This window comes from Leuresthes tenuis, unplaced genomic scaffold, assembly GCF_036924035.1.
Source record: "Leuresthes tenuis unplaced genomic scaffold, fLeuTen1.0.hap1 SCAF_22, whole genome shotgun sequence".
In the NCBI taxonomy this organism is placed as follows: Eukaryota; Metazoa; Chordata; class Actinopteri; order Atheriniformes; family Atherinopsidae; genus Leuresthes; species Leuresthes tenuis.
The window spans coordinates 18,819,492-18,839,152 of record NW_027325376.1 but is presented as its reverse complement, the minus strand read 5'-3'; the positions used below and the strand labels follow the sequence as shown (position 1 = coordinate 18,839,152).

At 38.4% G+C, this 19,661-nt stretch overlaps 1 protein-coding gene across 5 annotated transcripts in view; it reads left to right on the top strand.

Annotated features, from left to right (window-relative positions):
* Positions 1-19,661, top strand: part of nrxn2b (neurexin 2b) — a 634,570-nt gene that overhangs the window by 345,093 nt on the left and 269,816 nt on the right. For all 5 annotated transcript variants that reach the window (XM_072375804.1, XM_072375805.1, XM_072375806.1 and 2 more), the window contains 3 exons: positions 1,233-1,352; positions 2,463-2,844; positions 4,091-4,281. In XM_072375804.1, coding sequence (XP_072231905.1) covers positions 1,233-1,352; positions 2,463-2,844; positions 4,091-4,281 — 693 coding nt within the window. The remainder of the gene's footprint in view (positions 1-1,232; positions 1,353-2,462; positions 2,845-4,090; positions 4,282-19,661) is intronic.

Here is a 19,661-nt window from a genome sequence, read left to right as displayed (position 1 = left end):
CACACACAACTGGGATGGGGACAATCATATATTGCAAGGCTGTACTATATCATCTACTCGGGTAACTGCTGTAATACTCTCAGCTGCTGACCAGCAAACCAATCACGGAAGATCTACTGACCATGTGTGGTTTCACTGTGGTTACAAATATTATGTCTTTTTAACAAACTAATAATCAATAGTGTCAGTGTAAGAAAGCCAGTATGTCATGGCATTATGTGTTTATTTACCAGCTGCAATAGGTGTCACTGTACTCCACAGCTGCCGAGCTAAGGATAGTACCGAAGGAGGTTTAATCTCATGCCCCATTACTATGATGCGCTATACACCCACCACTATTCAGCCTTCATATCAGCTACCGAGAACATGTGTCGAGTGATTTCCCTCTAATTGTCTTAGAATATATACTTCCCTACTCTTATTTGTCTATTTTGATTTTGAAAAAACAAAAAAAACTAAACTGGCACAGCTGTTCTCCAGCCACCGCCTTGACCTTAACTGTGAATCACATCAGCTCACCCTAGTGCATTGGGAGGATTCATGGCTGCTGTCTTAGTCATAATCCGCAGTTTCTGGTGCCGTTACTCTTCCCTGCCAACAGTTTGCTCTAATGTTGAGGCAATAAGGCGTTGTTGTTTGCGGGCTATTAATAGCCTGTTCCCTGCTTATGTAAATATTTCTCTAATAAGCATCTCTGTAACACCTTATGCTGCTGCACTGAACTGTCTCCTACAGTGGCGGAACCATCACATGAGGGGAGAGGAGAGCAGAGGCGGAGGGAATTGGGAGTGCAGAAGTGTAAAGAGAGAATTAGGGAGCAGAGTGGTTTGAAGAATGAGCAGTTAAGCCGTCTGGTCTCACCCATCAGCTCCTCTACTTATGTTGCACTTTCTGTTTGTTGAGCTGAGACATTGAAATGCTTTGTGAAAGTGCAACATAATGCTGTAACACAGAATCTCAGGTTGTCTCCTGTTGTAATTGACTTTTTTGGGTGACTCATTTCTTCTGCTGAGATTCTGATAGGATGCTTGCTTTTACATTTTCTCCGGTTAGATATTTCATTGTTTCTTCTCTGTTATAGTGGGAAAATTGTGTTGAATGTGTTTTGCAAACATGGAGGTATTCTCTTTATGTCACCCACATGTGTGTGTGTGTGGGGCGGGAGTTTGTTGTATGGGTAGGTGCACACATTTCTACTGCGCTGTTTGTGATTTTAATTCCTCCTACTACAGGCAAAGGACCTGAGACTCTGTTTGCGGGGCAGAAACTGAATGACAACGAGTGGCACACAGTGAAGGTGGTGCGAAGAGGCAAAAGCCTACAGCTGTCTGTGGATAATGTCACAGTAGAAGGTTGGTTGTGTTTTGGAGACATATGTCCTGTTAATTTATTGTGAAACTGATATTTAGGGATACCAGTAACAGAACTAAACAGTGATCTTTCGTAAATGTCAGAATATTGCTAACATTTGAATAATTTGTTTCATCACACATCAGTGAGTAAATATTAATACCCATCTGCAGTCACAAGCTTACCCACATCCCACATTGACTCACTGTGTCTCATTTTAAAAGGCTGATAATGATAGATAAGGTAGCTGCAACCCCAGCAAATGTGTGGGTCTAAAGTTCTATGCAATGTAAACGTAGCATAAAAGGAGTTTTTCATATATGTACCTTACAGTGAGTTAAGAGCGGTGAAAATAGTACAGAGGAATAAGTCCTGCCTCCTGCTAAGAAAATAGCAAAAGGGTCAATTGAAGAGGTGGAGTCACGGGCGCTCACAGTATTGTAGCTCCAGACGAAAGGATGGCAGGACAAAAAAAAAACAACACCCCCAGGAAGAGATGAGGAACAGGTGTGAGCGAGATGAAGGAAAATGAGAAGGCTTGCTGAGGCCAAAAGCAAGGAATGACCCAGTGAAGTCCTGACTGGTGCACAAACTGGTTCATGAGAAACAAAAAATTTGAAAATACCCTTGAGGTTCCCAGCAAGGCTGGAAAAGCATTAGTAAGGAAGCTTACCAAGCTAATTGCACCACATATACCCTTAAAAACAACATAAACGTTGAGCGCAGAGCAGTAACAAGAGATTTTCTGCCTTATGCTTATATAATTTACTTTGCAGTAGGTCAAAAAATGGGACCATCATTCATTGAGTCAGTGCTGTACAGCCATGGACCCTACACTCACTCTTTAGCACAGCAGGTCTATTCCATAATCTCAAACACTGAACACGAAAACTCAGTATAGCTAAATTTACAGATAAATGCATCATTAATTTGTATTTGCATGCTCAGAATGCTTAATTCATCTCATCATTCAACAGTGTTGCAGTGTCAAATAATTAAACTCAAACTGAGTTCAAATATATCTTACAGGTCTTATCAGTGCCATTAATGTCATGGCTGTAAATTATTTTATTACCACTTTGCAAATGTTTTGTACCATTCCCTGTTTTCAGGCCAGATGACCGGTGCTCACACTCGGCTTGAGTTCCACAACATTGAGACGGGCATCATGACAGAGCGCCAATTCGCATCTGTGGTGCCCTCAAACTTCATTGGCCATCTCCAGGGCCTGACCTTCAATAGTCTGCCATATCTCGACCAGTGTAAAAATGGAGACATCTCTTACTGCGAGCTTAACGCTCGCTTCGGCATGCGTCACATCATTGCGGATCCGGTGACGTTTCGAACAAAAGGCAGCTACTTGGCTCTGGCCACATTACAAGCTTATGCCTCTATGCACCTATTCTTTCAGTTTAAAACCACCACGCCTGATGGTCTGATGCTCTTCAATTCTGGAGACGGGAGTGACTTCATAGTTGTGGAATTAGTGAAGGGGTGAGTTTATTTTTCCACTTGAATAACGTTCTTCTTTACTTTCCTCATGGTCTCAGTTAAGAGGAAAACTGCTTTCCACTGACAAAAAAATGCTCTGGCTTTCTCCCCTTTCTTTTCTCCTTTGTTTTCCTTTGGTGTATATTTTCTGTACTATTTTACAGAACTCATATTTACTATTATAACAGTCAAGCTTTATTTGTGGTTTAGTGCTATTAAGTCATCACCGTCTTGACAGCAACGGTGACTAGCACTAAATTAGATTAGAGATTAGATTAAACTGTGTGTTCTTGCAACAATGTGAAAGCAAACTGAAACTTTTTTTTAGATCAGTGACTCATTTAATGCTGCAGTGAATCATCAAGAGCTGATATGTAAGTTTAGTTTATGATGTTGAGGAATCTAAAACAGTCCTTTTAAAAGCTCCGCTGTTAACTGCACATACTGTATGTAGTCTTTACAGCAACTGGTTGGTAAACAGAAAGCAGAGCAGAGATCGTTTAATTTATTCCAAAGCTTACATCCTCCGTATCTATTTTAGTTTGTCAGTTGATGACTGTTAAAGCACAATTGTGCACACAATGCACTGATCTGTGAGGTTTTTTTGACAAAGAAATGAAAAAGCTGGCAAACACCTCAAGTAAACTGGCTAGGTTTGCAAGTTGTATCATCCCAAAGGCAGCTCACAATTAGAGTGTCAAAAAGAGGCTTTTGCTTGTGTATCTTTCTTTCTCTTGTGTTCTTTATTCAGCACCGTTACTACACAAAAGCCTGCGCCGATTCACCCTCACAAAGACAATAGGCAGCATAAAGGAGTTGTAATCAAGGTAGAGGGAAAAGATAGCTTGGATGAAATGGGCACAGTAGTCTAAACTCAATACACAAAAGACAGCCATATTTGTCTGAGGCAGGGAACTGTGCCACCTTCTCACCCTGTGGGCAAACAGGGGCTTTTAGAGAATGTCCGCTTTGCAGTAGGGGAAAAGATTATCTTTTCATCCCAATTTTCTTTCAAACATTGTGATGTAGACAAGTTAGAGAATGAGTACTGTTGACCGTAACCTATCATCACTTTGTCCTTGTAGGAAAGTGTGTTTTAAGTCAAATTAAACAGATTTTTCAAAGACTGTCTCCATTTCCTGAAAAATGAATTAGCCTACACATTTATTATATTTATTTATTGTTTTCTGACATAGAATTTCTAATTGCCAAATAAACCCACTTCTTACACAGACGTCTTTTCTCACAGGTATGTCCACTATGTGTTTGATCTCGGCAATGGCCCGTCACTGATGAAGGGCAACTCAGATAAACCACTGAATGACAACCAGTGGCACAACGTGGTGGTATCCCGGGATGCCAACAACGTACATACACTCAAGATTGACTCACGCACCGTCACGCAGCACTCCAATGGAGCCCGCAACCTGGACCTCAAAGGTAATTACATTTTACCAAGACTCCAGAATTTTCCAGAAAATGTGGTCTCACATTTTGTTCACAAAGCAAATAACCACTGCTTTGTCGTCTTTCTTTTCCTTACGTTTTGTTGAACCATGAAAATATACCAGCTCAAATTCATCCATATTAGTTCCACTTTCAGAATACAGTTGTATTTTAGACTACCGTATTTTTTGGACGATGAGGCGCACTTAAAATCCATTAATTTTCTCAAAAATCAACAGTACGCCTTATAATGCGGTGCGCCTAATGTATGAATTCATTCTGGTTGTGCTTTCTGACCTAGAACCGATTTTATGAGGTACACGGCGCTCAAAACTCTGTCAAAAGGTTTTAGCACGGCCTTGGTAAGCTACGAAGCTGCACTGCTTGATGGATTGAGCATTACGGCCACCATAGTCACGAGCCACGCGGAGTAATACATTCATTTTCTATACCCGCTGCCTCAAAAATGGCTCCTGTTAAGAGATATGCTTACCAAGCGGATTTCAAACTCAACGCTATCAGTCACGCAGTACAACAAGTAAGTTGAATAAAGTTTGATTTATCTGAGTTTTGTTTCACTTAATGAGCCTTATAACCTGGCATGCTTTATGTATGAAAATAGACCCGTTAGCAGTCAATCATTGATATTGCGGCCTATAACCCGGTGCGCTTTATAGCCTGAAAAAAATGCCAAGTCTAATGATTATACACTGGTTTTATTATTCTATGAGACTCTGATATTTTTGCCAACTACATATACATTGGAAGATGTTTCTCCCCTCTCAGTTGATGTTTGCTTGACAGCAGGGCAAGGAATAACATGGAAAAAAGCTCTGTCGGTAGATATCCTAAATAATCTCAATCCAACATCACAGACAAAACAACAGTTTCTCAATTCATCCATCAAACTTTGTTTTTTGTGTTTTTCGTTGCTTGTTTCCACTGAGCTGTTTGTCTGACTGGGGAGAAAAACTGTTGTGGGTCCTCCTGACTTCTACAAGCCCATGTTTGACTATTTTAGTTGTAGGTACCTTCATGTATTTGACTTACAGAACCCTGCCCTTGTGCATCATTTTGAAATAACAGCTATGGTTACAGAGCTCTCAAGGGTATATAGGTATATTAGATCTGCTGGGAAACTGGAATGCGCAGCTTAGGTTCTGTAATAGTAGGCATTAGACCTTAAAAGTGACATTTTCTGATGTGTAATGGAGGGGGCCAAGTAAAGAAAAAGGTGTACGGACGAAATATGTTAACAGTGAATAAGAGAGGACAAGCTGTAGGATCGCCAAAATCTTTTAAATGCTTTCATGCACCAATATAAAGATTGCAGCTGAATGTTTCATTTTGCCTATGTCACGTCCCAGAGTCCAGAGTGCAGAGAGTGCTCTCCGGGGTCTTTGTGTAAAATACATTAGAAGTCAGTGTGAGCACCTCAGCTCACTGAAGGCTAGGAGGAGTCATAAGATCAAACAAAGACCTGGGCTTTTCTTGGAATATGATTTATTGACCAGCTTACTGTTTTCTTTTTTTCTTAGTTTTGCCTTTTGAGCTATGCATGAAGCAACAGAACAGGAAAATCATGCATGGGGAAGCAGGAGGTAGAGGAATGACACTATGCCACGTTCTTGCCCTGGTTGGCAGACAAAGTTAAGAAACAAAATGTTCAGAGGCCTAAGACAGAGTAGAGCTCTGTCATTGCAGAGCTTACACTCATTTCAAAAGGATGCACTGTCAGTGGAGGGATTGTTAACTTATGGATATAGTTAAAAACAAAAGAAAAAACAAAGAAAAGATAAATTATAAATGTCCATGATCAGGAATATTTTTTTGACTTATTACTTGCATCTAAGATATGGCAATGGCTACTGTCAGTTAACTATTAGACAGAAGCATCATTAAGGGGCAGAAAGTGAGATTTTTCTGTTGGTGTGCTGCAGTCCTGCAGGTGTTGAAGCATGACATTTAGGTTTTCGGAGCCATTTCCATCCTCATCTCCAAAACTTAAGGAAACACACTTAACATGCTAAATGGGCACCTACCCTTAGATGTTTTTACAGTTGACAAAATGTAAATGTATCATGTGATTTTAAAATAAGCATAGTTGTCCACTGTAACTGTTGTTCTGTAATGCAAGTTAATTGCACCACTCTCTTATAAAAACACTAGCAACTAAGCATGCACAGTTAAGATCCCTTGGCTCTCCAACTAGGAGCCAAATGGCTCCATTCGCATATTCTGAATAATAGATACTCCACCGAATGCTTTTTGTCCTCAAATAAAACAGAAGGAAGCTCCTCAGTGACCAATCAACATCATATACATAGCGTAACTGGGGAGTAACCATCCATTTTTTGTTAATGATATGTGAGCTCCTACGTGTAACACATCCTGATTTTCAGAGTTTCTTTTCTTTGTCTGAGCAATTTGTGCCTGCAAGAGACGGAGATTTAGGCATCTCAGTGTTAGTGGGAAGAATTGTAAATCTTGTTTCAGAGGACCTGGAAGGGATGAGGGGGGTGTCTTTCTCCCCAATTCCCCCATCTGATTGGGCATTCAGAAGTTTCTCTGTGGTTCTACCATGACAATCCCCCTGCCAGCATATCATGCGCAGCTCAAACACTGTAAACACAAGAGCACACTATCAGGTCTAAATGTGGTGGAAGAGGTCTCCTGACAAAATACAACAACATTTACTACAAAACTTTTTAGCACAGTTGTTTTCCCCTCTTACATTTGCGCACATGCCATGTGTGCTTTTCAGAGTGCACAGCAGTCATACACAAAGCTATACAAATCAAACAAAAGAAATGGCAACAATAAGCTGTTTTTCACAATCTCTTTGCTCTCTTTTAACACCATTTCAGGCTGCATTTCAAAGACAGAGAAACCCAGTTCTCCAAGCTTTATCTGTGTAATTGTGCAGAGAAAATAGGAGGGGGGGTTGTGCTCTGTCTTCTTTCTCTTTGTTTTTGGACAGCCCCAAAAAAAATCTGCAAGGCATCCCTCTTTGTCAGTAAAAGCATGGTGAGGGAACAACACACTCACACAGTCCCTGAGGATATTAGTGAGTGGTTTAGTTAGAGAAAGCAAGACGAGTTGAACATACACCACACAGGGAATATGACTTTAGGAAAATCAAGTTAAAGCAAGAAATGACCATATTCCTTAACTGAAGTAACCTGTTTGACTGTACATGTTAGTGCATTTTCAAAGATTTAAATCACATATGCAATAGAAGCTTTTCAGTATTATAGGGCATCATGATAATATAGAAATGTCTTTTGGAGGTTAGACATGATACAAGTCACTCTAGGCTTAAAATCAAGTCACGGTGAGTGCATATTTTTGGAACTTACTTGATTATTCAGCATAAAGGCACACATAACCAACATGTTTGAGTGTAGCCATGCACGTACAGTAGAAACTAGAAACATGAAATAAAAAACATACAGCATTTGTTGTTAAATTGTTGACTTTTTCTTCATGTTTATTGTTCTATAGATATGATTATTTTGTATATTGTAATTTTTTTGTGTAAATGCACACTTTGCATTAGGCTTAAAAGCTAAATACAGATATATGCGGCTCAGCAGGTATAGTGGTCTTTCATTCAGAAGGTTATTCATTCAGTCCCAGGTTTCTCACTTCAAACGTCAAGACACTGAACCCCTCTTTGCCCATCGCCTCCACCCCTTTTATTTTACGATCATTTACATCCCAAATGATTACATCTTTTGGATCACTCCATCACAAATCATTACTGTTGATGATATATGAGTAAGATTTTAGACAAATGCACACAGAAAGAAAAAGAAACCAGAGGATGGATTTTCACTGCTTTGATCCAAGAAATAATGGCCTTTCCAAATGCATCTGCAGTTGCTGCAAAGAAGTGTCAAAGAGCCTTTTGTCTTGCCTTATTATGCATTTTTCTTTTTTTTCCATTTATTTAGTTAATTTATCTTTTTTAGGTTTCCTCCGCCTGGGAAGTTAGCAGGAGCAATTAGCAGCAACCACTTCACTGACAACAATCAACAGCAATTATAGGCCAGGTTTCATCTTGTGAAACACTTATATCAGGGCCACCACTGGGGGTGGACAAGGGCTAATAGGCTCCATTTGTTTATGCAACATTGTGCCAATTAGTACGCTTGATATAACAATGATCTATTGATCATTAATAAATTAGCGCTGCACATACTATTGTACATTCAACCAGAGATACTTTAGGTTAATTAGATAACATTCTGTTATTAAAGCCAATGAGAATATATGCCCTTCACTGTGTCCTGTAACATGTTTTATTAAATAATCTCATAGTATACAACAGTTTGTGGAAGGACACATCATTAGTCTTCAACAGTCACAACCAAATTCTTAAAAGTGAAGCAATAAAATCTTGAAGTTGGTCAAGTAAATTAAGCAAATAGCTGCAGTTGTTATTTTAGGAACTGTCTGGTGTTGCAGAACCGTTTTATTTGATCTATGCATTTTTGTGGTTTTAAAGGTGAAATAAGCATGTGGAAAAATAAGTGAACACTGATGTCCTTTCCTCTAAGAGTACTAACCTGTTTTACTTCCCAGAGAACATGACAAAGTCAAAGATGTTACTGTCATCGTTAAGTACAGTGATGAGAAATGAGGACTGTTAAAGTCGGTAGATTAAACATAATGGATTTCTTTAGGTTGATGATATGGAGGGGGCAGGGGTAATTTGTCATACCTTGTCCCTTTCTTTGAAGATGCTTGTTAATGAGCTATACTTGTGCTGAATTATAAAAAGATGTAATTGAATCTGTGTTTTTTGAACAAATGCTAAACAAATTGAAACATCATTTTGAAGAAAGGTTTGGAAATGGAGAGGGAGGGGAGGATAAACAACCAGCTATTAAGCCATTAAGAGTCAAGTAGTTGATTAACTTTTGACAAGACACCTGTTAATTGAAACGCATTCCAGGTGATAACTTCATGAAACTGGTTGAGAGAATTTCAAGTGTGTGCAAAACTGGCAGAAACATATGATCTCTTAGGTGGTATTTGATAGTTTAAAAAAATAAAAAATGAATAGATTTTGTGAGTATGAAGATGACATGCAAAGAGAAATCAGCCAGCTGATCAACCCAACAGCGTAGATCAAGATGATCAGCTGCACGGCAGCTTTTTCATTGATTCTCATCCTATGGCTCAAGAACACAGCAGCTGAGGGAATAAGTGGTGAACAAAGTGAACACATTCACAGTTTCTCAAGTTAACCAACCAACACACCTAATAAGTTCACCAAAACCCACTGAAAAAGGAAAGTGATTTAGAAATGAAGGCAGCACAGATCAATTACACACAAGCAAACAGTGCATGACTCGTGATTTCAAGCTTACTTTGTACTTCTAAACATGTTGCTCAATGCAGTTGAGTGCAGGTATTGAAACCACCTTTTCTTGCTGTTTATTGCAGTCGGGTGTGCATTACAGTAACTCCTGTCACTCCTTGACTTTATATGTTTGCAAAAGTTCCTTGTGTCAATGCCAATGGTAAAGGGTATAGGCCTACACAGGTACAATTACCTCATTTATCCTGACATAAAACATTACTGGAAGTCTTAAGCTGCCCTATCAGGGTGTAAACTCATCTTCATTTCCTTTATAATGTGTTATGATGAAGCCAGTGTGAACGGCAAAGCAAAATGGGACTAAACTTCTCCTTTGGTCTACACCAGAAAACTGAGCAAGTGTTCACACATCCTTTCATGCTGTACTCCTATTGTATTGTGTGTGGATGAAACATCATTACTGTAGCACAAGACTCTCTGTCATTTTAGAATAATCCTTTTTGTTTTGTGTCATCATTTGGTTTTGCTTCATCTTATCTCCCTCTTCTGCACTGCCACCCCAGTCTGAATAACCATTAATCTAAAGAAAAGAAATGCAACTGTATTAGGGGAGAAAATTACAAGTTGACAACCAATTTGTAAAACAACATGAGATATCCATGCAAAGACTCCCCAGACCACTGTGGAGATGTTATAACTTACAGCTTTTCTAATGGCCAGCATATGCATGCTCATTGAAACACCAAAGATATCTTTCTTAAGCCACTAAGTACTGGATTCCTGAAATATTTTTTCCACCAGTCCCTTTATAAAATCTTCTGGACATCAGTGGGTACATGAATGTGTCAGCAAATATTCAGGAGCATTTACTGCCTCTGTGCCAGCGTGTGCTTGTGAGCATTTGTCCTTTCTGTGGACCCGTGTGCTGCTCTCCACTCGCTCCCCTTTATTTTGATCTTGCACAAATGCATGCAAATCTCATATCACAATCACAAACAGCTTAATCTGCTCTTCTCATTGTGTTGTACAGAAAACACAGCAATTTCCCCAGCCTAATTTCTACATCATGTGCTGTGCCCTGCATGCTGCTGTGGGAGCGCATCTCCTGCAGAAAGTCTCCTGCTGTGATGTGCTTGTGTAAACAACTGCAGGAAAAGTCCAGACAAAACTGTCAGCACTTTTTCCTGAAACTCTCCAGTTATTATAGATTTAAATACAAATAGCTCATTTCATTTCTGCAATGTTTTAGTTGCTTGTTACAATAAATCTTTGAAAGCAAGGAGCATGTTCAATAATATCTCAGACCATGACACTAATTCATCGTAGGGTTGGAATTGGCTCCCCGACACGTGATAAAACATGGCTTTTCTTGAAGGCTTTGAGATATTGGTGTGCTTGTTCAGAGTCTCAGGGTTTTGAAACTGACCAGAGAGATAAGTGGTGTAAAGAAAATAACAACAAAATTTCCATTTATTTAGTTTAATCGGATCATTCTGAGATTATCATTCATTTAGGAACAATACCAGTTTGTGAGTACAAACAGCGAACCGAGGGCAAAAGGAAGTCTTCGTGTGTAATCTGACATTATTGGGAAGAGAAAGGGAAGAAATACATGTGTACAGGGTGAATTACAGCATGATGACTAAATTCAATTTTCTTTGTAACACTTCTTCGCTTTGCACCTGCTGTAGGATTGGGAATGACAGAAGAGGGAGGAGGAAATGTAATGAAGATCTGCCAAAGCAGTGCCTGAAACTATTTGCATAATAATAACTAAACAAATCACACATTGAGAATAACTGGATTAGCCTACACATCAGACAGTATAAATGTCTGAAGCAGTTTCTTCAGTCTCTTCTGTGGCACATATGCCTGCAGAGCTTTAGGAAGGTGAAGACAGTCTGAGCTGTTTCAGAGAGGTGTTGAGTTGATCCATGCTGTGCCATTAATTTGTCTTAATCTGCACTATCATCAGTACAGTCGGCCTTATCCCCTTCATTACTCAGCAACATCCTTTTATTCCCCTTATAAGCCCCTTTCAGATATGCTCTGCTCTCTGTTAATCTGGTGGCAACCGAATGTGCCATTTCTGTATGAATTACCCCTCTGGTGTGTTTCTATATCATTTTTAGCTGGCAGTCGGATTCAGTCAGCCCTAGAAACAAATATGTTTCGTTTTCAACATGGCACAAATCTGAACTGCTGCAGCCACGGTAGCAGACAGGCCAAGCAGCGGTGGGTTAATTTGACATATATTCATCTTTTCAGAGCAGCCAAAAAAATGGTGCTTTTCATTTTTTACCTAAGATAATTTGCTTCAGCACAGGTTCTTTCATTTGGACTATTTATCAATATTTTCTACAGGTCCCATCCACCACCATTTTGTCTCGCAAAATGCTGTTGACAGTTACATATGACTTTTTTAGTGGGAAAACAATTTTTATACACATATAAAAAGGACAATTTCAGCTGCTTACAGTTAACCCCACTGTGTGCTTGACATGCTAATGTGTTATGGAAATATGGCATGCTGTGAGAAGAGTGCGACTGTCCAGTCTCACATGGCAAATACCGCCCACTCACAGTGATTCTGTCTGTCAGTTTTAGTCACATTTGAATGAACTGTGATGAACATTAATGCAAACATTAACAATGAGTGAATGACTGAATAAAGTTTCTGTAACATATATATGAATCGCTTAATGTTATATGTAACAAGCTACAGTCAAATAGCGCTTTAGAGACATTTATTCCAAATTCGTTGTGCTCTTTTAAAAAAAAAAATGTATTCATGTCCTAATCATGTTCTCCTCTTCTTTTTTTTATCCTCTCATCTTCCCTCAGCAAATGATAGGTTAGGTAGCATGAGTGCAGCAGTAGAGCAAAGTATTTCAGTTTATTTCGCACACTCACATGTCCTATGTTACAATTTACTCCGGCATTACTAAGAGCTTTGTTTTTTTTCAGCCTCATCTTCCTCATTCTTCCTCTTCATCATCCCCTTTTGTTCAAAGCCAGCTTCCTCAGTAGCTGTGTAATCAACATGGACACAGCTCTCCCTCTGATTGGGTGTGTGATCACATTTGTGCATTTGGTTTCAGTTTGTATTCAGCATATTCTTTTGCTTCTTCTCTGTAGCCTCAAATGATCAGATAATTGATCTAAATATAATTTTTCAAATGATTTTCTATCTTCCTTCCATCCTTTTAAATTAAGACCGGTAAAAGTACTTTATAGTTTTTGGTTAGCTTCAAATTAGAAGTATTCACGGCTTGAAATTACACCAAGAGCAATGACAATTTTTAGTATGCACTAATCATTGCATGTGTTCAAATTACCATTTAATCAGAATAATCAATAGATGAAGAAATACAAACATTACTTTAAGGTGCTCCAAAAGATATTTTAGTAAGAATTCTCTAATTTTACCAGTTCATGGAAGTTAACATATGCCATCACCATATGAAGGAAATTTCAAAGACATAAGATAGTATAATTCATATTAATGATCTGATGTCAAATTGTTGTCAACAACAGTATGTAGATGTGGAACAGCAAACTGGTTGTACATCGAAACATGATGCTAGAAAACAGAACGGTGCTCTGATTCTCTGTCCTTAAATCATCTGCACACAAATGATTTGGTCAAAGAAACTTTGTTTTCTGGAGCTATCTGTTAAAACGTATACGGCTTTTGATGGGAGAGCTGACAGAGGGAAAAGGGCCATAAGTCAATGACGAGCAGATGTGGTTTATGTGAAAAATGAAAGTAAAAAGCATACAATGAAACATTCTTATGTAAAAGCTGTTGAAAATTGTCTCCAGAGAGACTGTATAAACAGTTTTTTTATTTAGAAAATTACCCAAATGCATGAAGCAGTAAACCTAATAAACTCTGAGTTTCAGGTATATTCAGGAGATAATGGAACTGGTCCGTTCCATATCATCACAGATACCTGGGGTTTGACTGGCATGGTAGATTCCTGACTTATACTATTCCTCCGAAAGTATTTGATATTGTCATGGGTGTATTTATATTCAATATTAAAAACATCCCCTTACTTCCCATTCCAGTCATCGCTCAGCCACCAGTCTTACTTGCATCGGAGTCTTATTGTAAAAGGGAAACATTTCCAACCATCCAGAACTCCATCCAAATGGAATAATCAGTCTAGTCAGGCTTTTATCAAGTGATTAGAAATGTTTTAAAAGAATGTGTTAGTACATATATCTAAGCCTCCTGTTTCCCCTTGATCAACTTTATCTAATTAGATTTATCTGAATCACAAATTGTTTCACACTTTTGTTCCAAGAAAAAAAAAAGAATGTACTAGTCTATCATAAATATCCACTAGAAAACTACCATAACATGGTTAAGGATTAATATCTTGTAACTATAAGTTATTTATACAAAATTGTGGATATTAAACTTGTTTGAGCTTCTCTAATGTTGAACATCCAAGACAATAATGTAGTGAAGTTGCAGAATTGTTCGATGGACAGTGGAGAATAGAACAGTTGACAGCAGTCTTTGGTAATGCTATAAATAAACTGCCTTTTTACATATCTTGTACAGTAAGAATCCAAGATAAAATTGTTGAATATATCTAGAGTACTGAATGTAACAACAGTGGTACACTCACACAGTTCAAATGAGGATATTATCACTTCAAAAGTACTGTTGTATGTCCGGACGTCTGCGCCAAATCTTTTAGGGTACAGTTGAGAGTAGCAAAGAGATAGTGAAAGGAAAAGAAGATCATGGAAGACAAGGAGATGAGGACAAATATAGGAAATTAGATAGTGTAAGATGGTGGCTGAGCAAAGTGGGGAAAACTCTAGTGGTATGAGAGCTCAGCCAGGGCAAAATGAAAGAACACTGAATTCAGAGTGACATCTCATAGAGGGAGAATTAAAGCATCAAAGTGTGTGATAATGCCTGCCTGGGTGACTATACAATCTTTTAAATTCTGTCACATGCAAGCGTTGGCACATTTTCTGCCACAGCTCTGTCAAGAACTTGGATAACAATTGATAGGGTGTGGGTAAATAAAACACTGTGATGGAAGCCAGCAGCTGCATATCTTATTCTCTGTTTGTTTTACGTCTTTTTTTTTTCACCCCTCATTATATTTTGGTTGGAAAATTAAGGGTATGTTGGATTATGTGTGATTTAATACAGCAGACTAAGCCATAAATAATTAAAGAGCTGCTATAAATTGTAAGATATACTGTTAAATTTGATATTAAGGATTTAATTAATTCCATGTGCAGAGGCTTAAACACAGCAAATATCTAATAGATATGAACCAATCAAATGATTATATTGTGCTGAGACCATGAACAAATTATTCCAACTTAAAAAACAAACATACCAGTGCAACTGTATAATTACTGGTATCATACTAATGTTAATTGAAATATCATTCGGAAACTGGCCCAAAAGGTCCACGGTTTCTGCGGTCTGTGGAATTTTACTGAGCACATTGGAAATCACAGCAAAGTTGGGATACAAGACAAAATACAAAACAGGTGCATGATGAACACAGTCGGATAAATTATTAAAGAACTTTGTACCAAATTCTGTCTTTCAATTGTCTAAATACATTTTTTTTTGCTGATTAAAGTATACAAAATATAAGATAACACAATAGAATTGACCCTTGTGGGGTCTCGTGGGATAACCTGTGGTTACAGTAAAATTACGCAAAAATAAACCGATTCTAAAGAAAAAGTGCACACTATCAAATAATTAGAGCTTTATTTGCCTTCAGTGTGGCAATATCTCTTGTTTTCAGACATACACATCCAAAATATGAAGACGGAGCAGGCGACACGATTGTACAATTTATAATTCTACAACTTACAATTTAGCATCAGCAATAAACACTTCAGCAGTATCACCATTTATTCTTTACACCAGTCATCTTGTTGTGGCATCTGCAGAATTGTAGCGCCTCTCTAATTAGCAATCAGATCCCCTGTATCTTCCTGCTACTTGCTATTGTTTCTGCCCTACCAGTAATACACAGCATCCTGAAAGGCAATCACTTGCACAGCCCACAACATAAGAGCGTGTGTGTGTGTGTGTGTGTATGTGTTTGCATTTGCTTTTGTATTTGTGATCAGTAATGATTCAATCTTAGTCAATTAGAGCCACCATGCGAGTGAAGCAAAACAAGAAATGGAGGACAGAAAGAGTGAGGAATCAAGAGGGAAGCAAAGCTTCTTAATAGAGCATTTAATGAAAGTTAATGGTGGGCTCTGTGTTCACTGGGGAATTGGCAAGAGGGAGTCTGAGTATTGAGTGGAGATCAGACATTATCCATTCATGGCCTTTTCTCATTATCAGACCTCTCTTAATGATGGGTATAAACAATATATATTGGAGCATTGCTAGATATGTGCAAAAACAGCAACACCATCACATCACTTGGGAGCCAATTATAGACTAGGATGAAATATAACTCTTGTCTTGAGCAGACAGTGTTTTGACCAGATAAAATGAATAGCTTAATTTAAACATTTTATCTTAAAAAAAATAATAAAAATCAGAACTTGCCCATAATAGGAAAATCCCAAACTACATTATCTTCTCATGAAAAGGGGAAAAAAAAGTATTTCCGGTATTAAAGAAAACAGATGTTAACTTGAGAGTTGTGAGTGTAAATGCATGAAATTCATTCTTCCTGCAGATAGCTCAAAGAATATGCAATTCATAAAATGGGAACTGTGAAGTTTCTTGCTTGCTTAGCTTTTAGACCAAATTATCTACGCACAGACATGGCCAGTAGTGTGAAAAAGACTGTATCAAACTACGTGTAAACAATGTTCTTTTTCTCTAAGAATTGTTTTTAAAAAATAGGTTGTGGGTGGAATTTTAGCTTTGAGAGTATGTGGGAAACCCTCTTACTAGTCATCCCCATCAAAATACTGTGTAGACTCTATGTGCTATATTTTTTTACCAAACCAGCCAGACTTGGTTACTACCTGCTGTGGTTTGCATAAAACTCCAGCGTACACACAGCCCACTGCCCTTTGTGGCGGATGCCAGTTGAACTTTAGTTACATAAACATACTGACACAACTGCAGTGTCCTGTCTCCGTTTCCACTGTACTGCAGCCTCTAACTTGCCTTGTTATGTGGAGCTGCGAGTGTGGCATGTGTGTGACACATTAGGAACATTCTGATTTTCATTTTGACTCCCTATATTAACAGATTATACCATCCACACCAGCTGTCCCATGTTTCCGACTGTATCTAGAGCCTCAACATTGTGCATGTCTTTCACGCATGAGATAAGCGTCATGTTACAGTTACACTTAATTACTTTTATCTAGAAGACACTTTGAACCAAAGCGACTTACAGTGGAATACACTATGGGGCAATTTGAGATTCATTATCTTAGTCAAGGACACTGACACATAGAATCGGAAAGATTGGGAGTCAGCTAACAAACTTGACAACAAAAATGACCCCTCTACCTTCTCAGTGACAACAGAAACATCTGTTAGTCCACACGAGGTATCAAAATCACAACAATATGTTGATTAAATCCTAATAAAAAATGGAATAATCATAGCATAGATACACAATATCTACGTTGTGAAATGTGTCGCAAAATATTTACATGAATCTTTGTTTGAAGCTCTACTGGGCCAGATATTCGTCCCGATTTTCAGTTCACACAATCAAATGTTTTGTTAGGTTGGCCATCTGTTTTTTTCTAAAGGACTGAGTTACTTCTCAAAGTTCCTTAAACATGGACAGATGTTTTGTTTCATCAGTGGACATAAGCAGTGTGCATGTGAATTGGCACAAATGGGAACCCTATAAAATGCCACTGAGCTCAATGTTCTTCCACTGCTGCTCTGACTCCACATCCATATTGAAGCTCACATTGTTCTCTCCTGAATTAAGCAGACTGGTCTCTACTCTGGCTTTGGATTTTTAAACATTTTTGTAGGTCTGGATGGCCTTTATACCCAGCCCCAAAAAGGAAGTGCCTAGCAAAGAGGAGGGGGGTCAAAACTTAGTTAGACTTTGGCTCCGAACCAACACTGGAACCATTTGGTAGAGAAATCCCAGGGTTAGACTTGGACTTGGTCTCTGGAAGAAAGTTTTTTATCATCATTGTTACTTTCAAAGTCTAAAACAGTCATTAAGAGCTGCAAGCGTTTTGTCTGGAATAGGTTCAAAGTTGTCTAATTAACATCAATGTATTCAGCACATTCATATATCAGTCTTGACTATTTTGCTGATTACTGATTACTGTTTTTCTGTAAGTATAAGCCTAATTGTAGAGATTATGTTGAGCGGTCATGTAAATTTATGTTGAGCCATTGCATCAGTGCTTTGTGAGACATTATGAATCTTTCACATGTTACCATTTCTCGCGGCCAGTTTCAGATGTTAGACACAAGAACTTTCACTTACTGCCATGATGCATAGAAATAATAGTGGGGGAGAGTTGAAACATGCTTTGGAACAAACAATCAAGGACCAAGTGAACAAAGTCAAAACTTCACCCAAACAGATCTGTATTTGAGTCCAAACTGAACATAGAGGAAGCCCAGTGCGTTGAGTGGGTGCATGTATGCAAACTGCATATTTATTTTCCTTCTATAGTCTTTACGTCACTGAAAGAAATCAAAACTTGCATACCTCATTTTACAGTACATCTGACACAGCGCTGCTTTTTCTCTTGTTTGTTGTATGTAGTTATGCAGCCAGTCAATGGAGTCTCAAAGGTGATGTTGGCTTCTGCAGAAATATACTGTTTGCTCTTTGGAGATGAACTTTACACCGAAAATTTCGTGTTCACTAAATGGTTCTTACAGCCCTGATTTCAGGACATAACTCAGCTGGACTGTTAATGAATTCATTGTATTGATTATAATGTCCGGGAGCCCTGGCTGGGAAATATGAAGTGTCAAGTGCTCATTAATTCTAGAGAGGAGTTGGCAAACATCATTGACTCGTTCCATTACACAAAGTCCGCTTATAATTGCCCTTGTGGCTCATTGCCTCTGAGTTGAAAGTTCTCAGTTCTAGCTGTGAAAAATATTTTTTAGTTTTGAGTCGGGAGGTTTTTCTGATGATCTTATCTGTGTAGAAGGAATTCGCCCCTATATGGAAAGTTTCTGCAGGATGTTCATTTTATGCTTCCTTAAAGATAAAGCATAAAGTAGAGGTTTTGATGATATGAAAACCCTGAAGCATTTCAAACCGTGTTTATTCATATGCCCTTACATCAAAGGCCTCCTTGTATTTTCTGTAATTTCACTCGGCATTTTCTGCAAAACTTCATGGAACAGAGGGCTGCGATAGATAGAGGGGGAATATAATTGGGTTTAAAAGTGGATGGGCTTTCTTTCCCTTTTATGTTGTAATATAAAGAGACCATAATTGTGCTTGAGCACTGAGATTTCCCAAAACCCAGCTTTATCATCTTGCTTAAGATTCACAATTTCTGCCTCCTTCGTAAGTGAGTTCCACTGTGTACACCCTCCTTTTCTTTCCGGAGAGTACAGTATATAAAAATCCTTTCATACATCAAATGCCATTTCCAGTACTTCAGGTTGATGCTGTAAAATCTATTCATGGCAAGTGTAAGCTACTCCTTTGAATCAGGTAATCATCAAAACATGCTCTGCCGCCTCTGTAATGACAAGCACTTTGTCAGAGACATCTCGCAGGAGTATATCTCCTGACACTAACATTTGCTTGGCTTGGAAAAGTCAATTTTCCTGTGTCATGGTGATTGTAATTTTTGTCTGCTACGTGTAGATGGTAGTACACACCTGCAGTGGATCAGTACTGTGCTGCACTCCAAAGGCACACGCTGTGGTTCTCAGGAGTCACTTTTATATATTAGATATATTAGCTCATATACGCTTTTACAGCAGCAGCTAATAAAACATTTTACTTTGTACAAATCAGTCAACATAGTTGGTAGTTTGTGCTTTGTATTATATACAAAAGATATGTTGTTTAGTTATTTCGGTTCAATCTCTACCCTCTTCACTTCCTGATTTGCACAG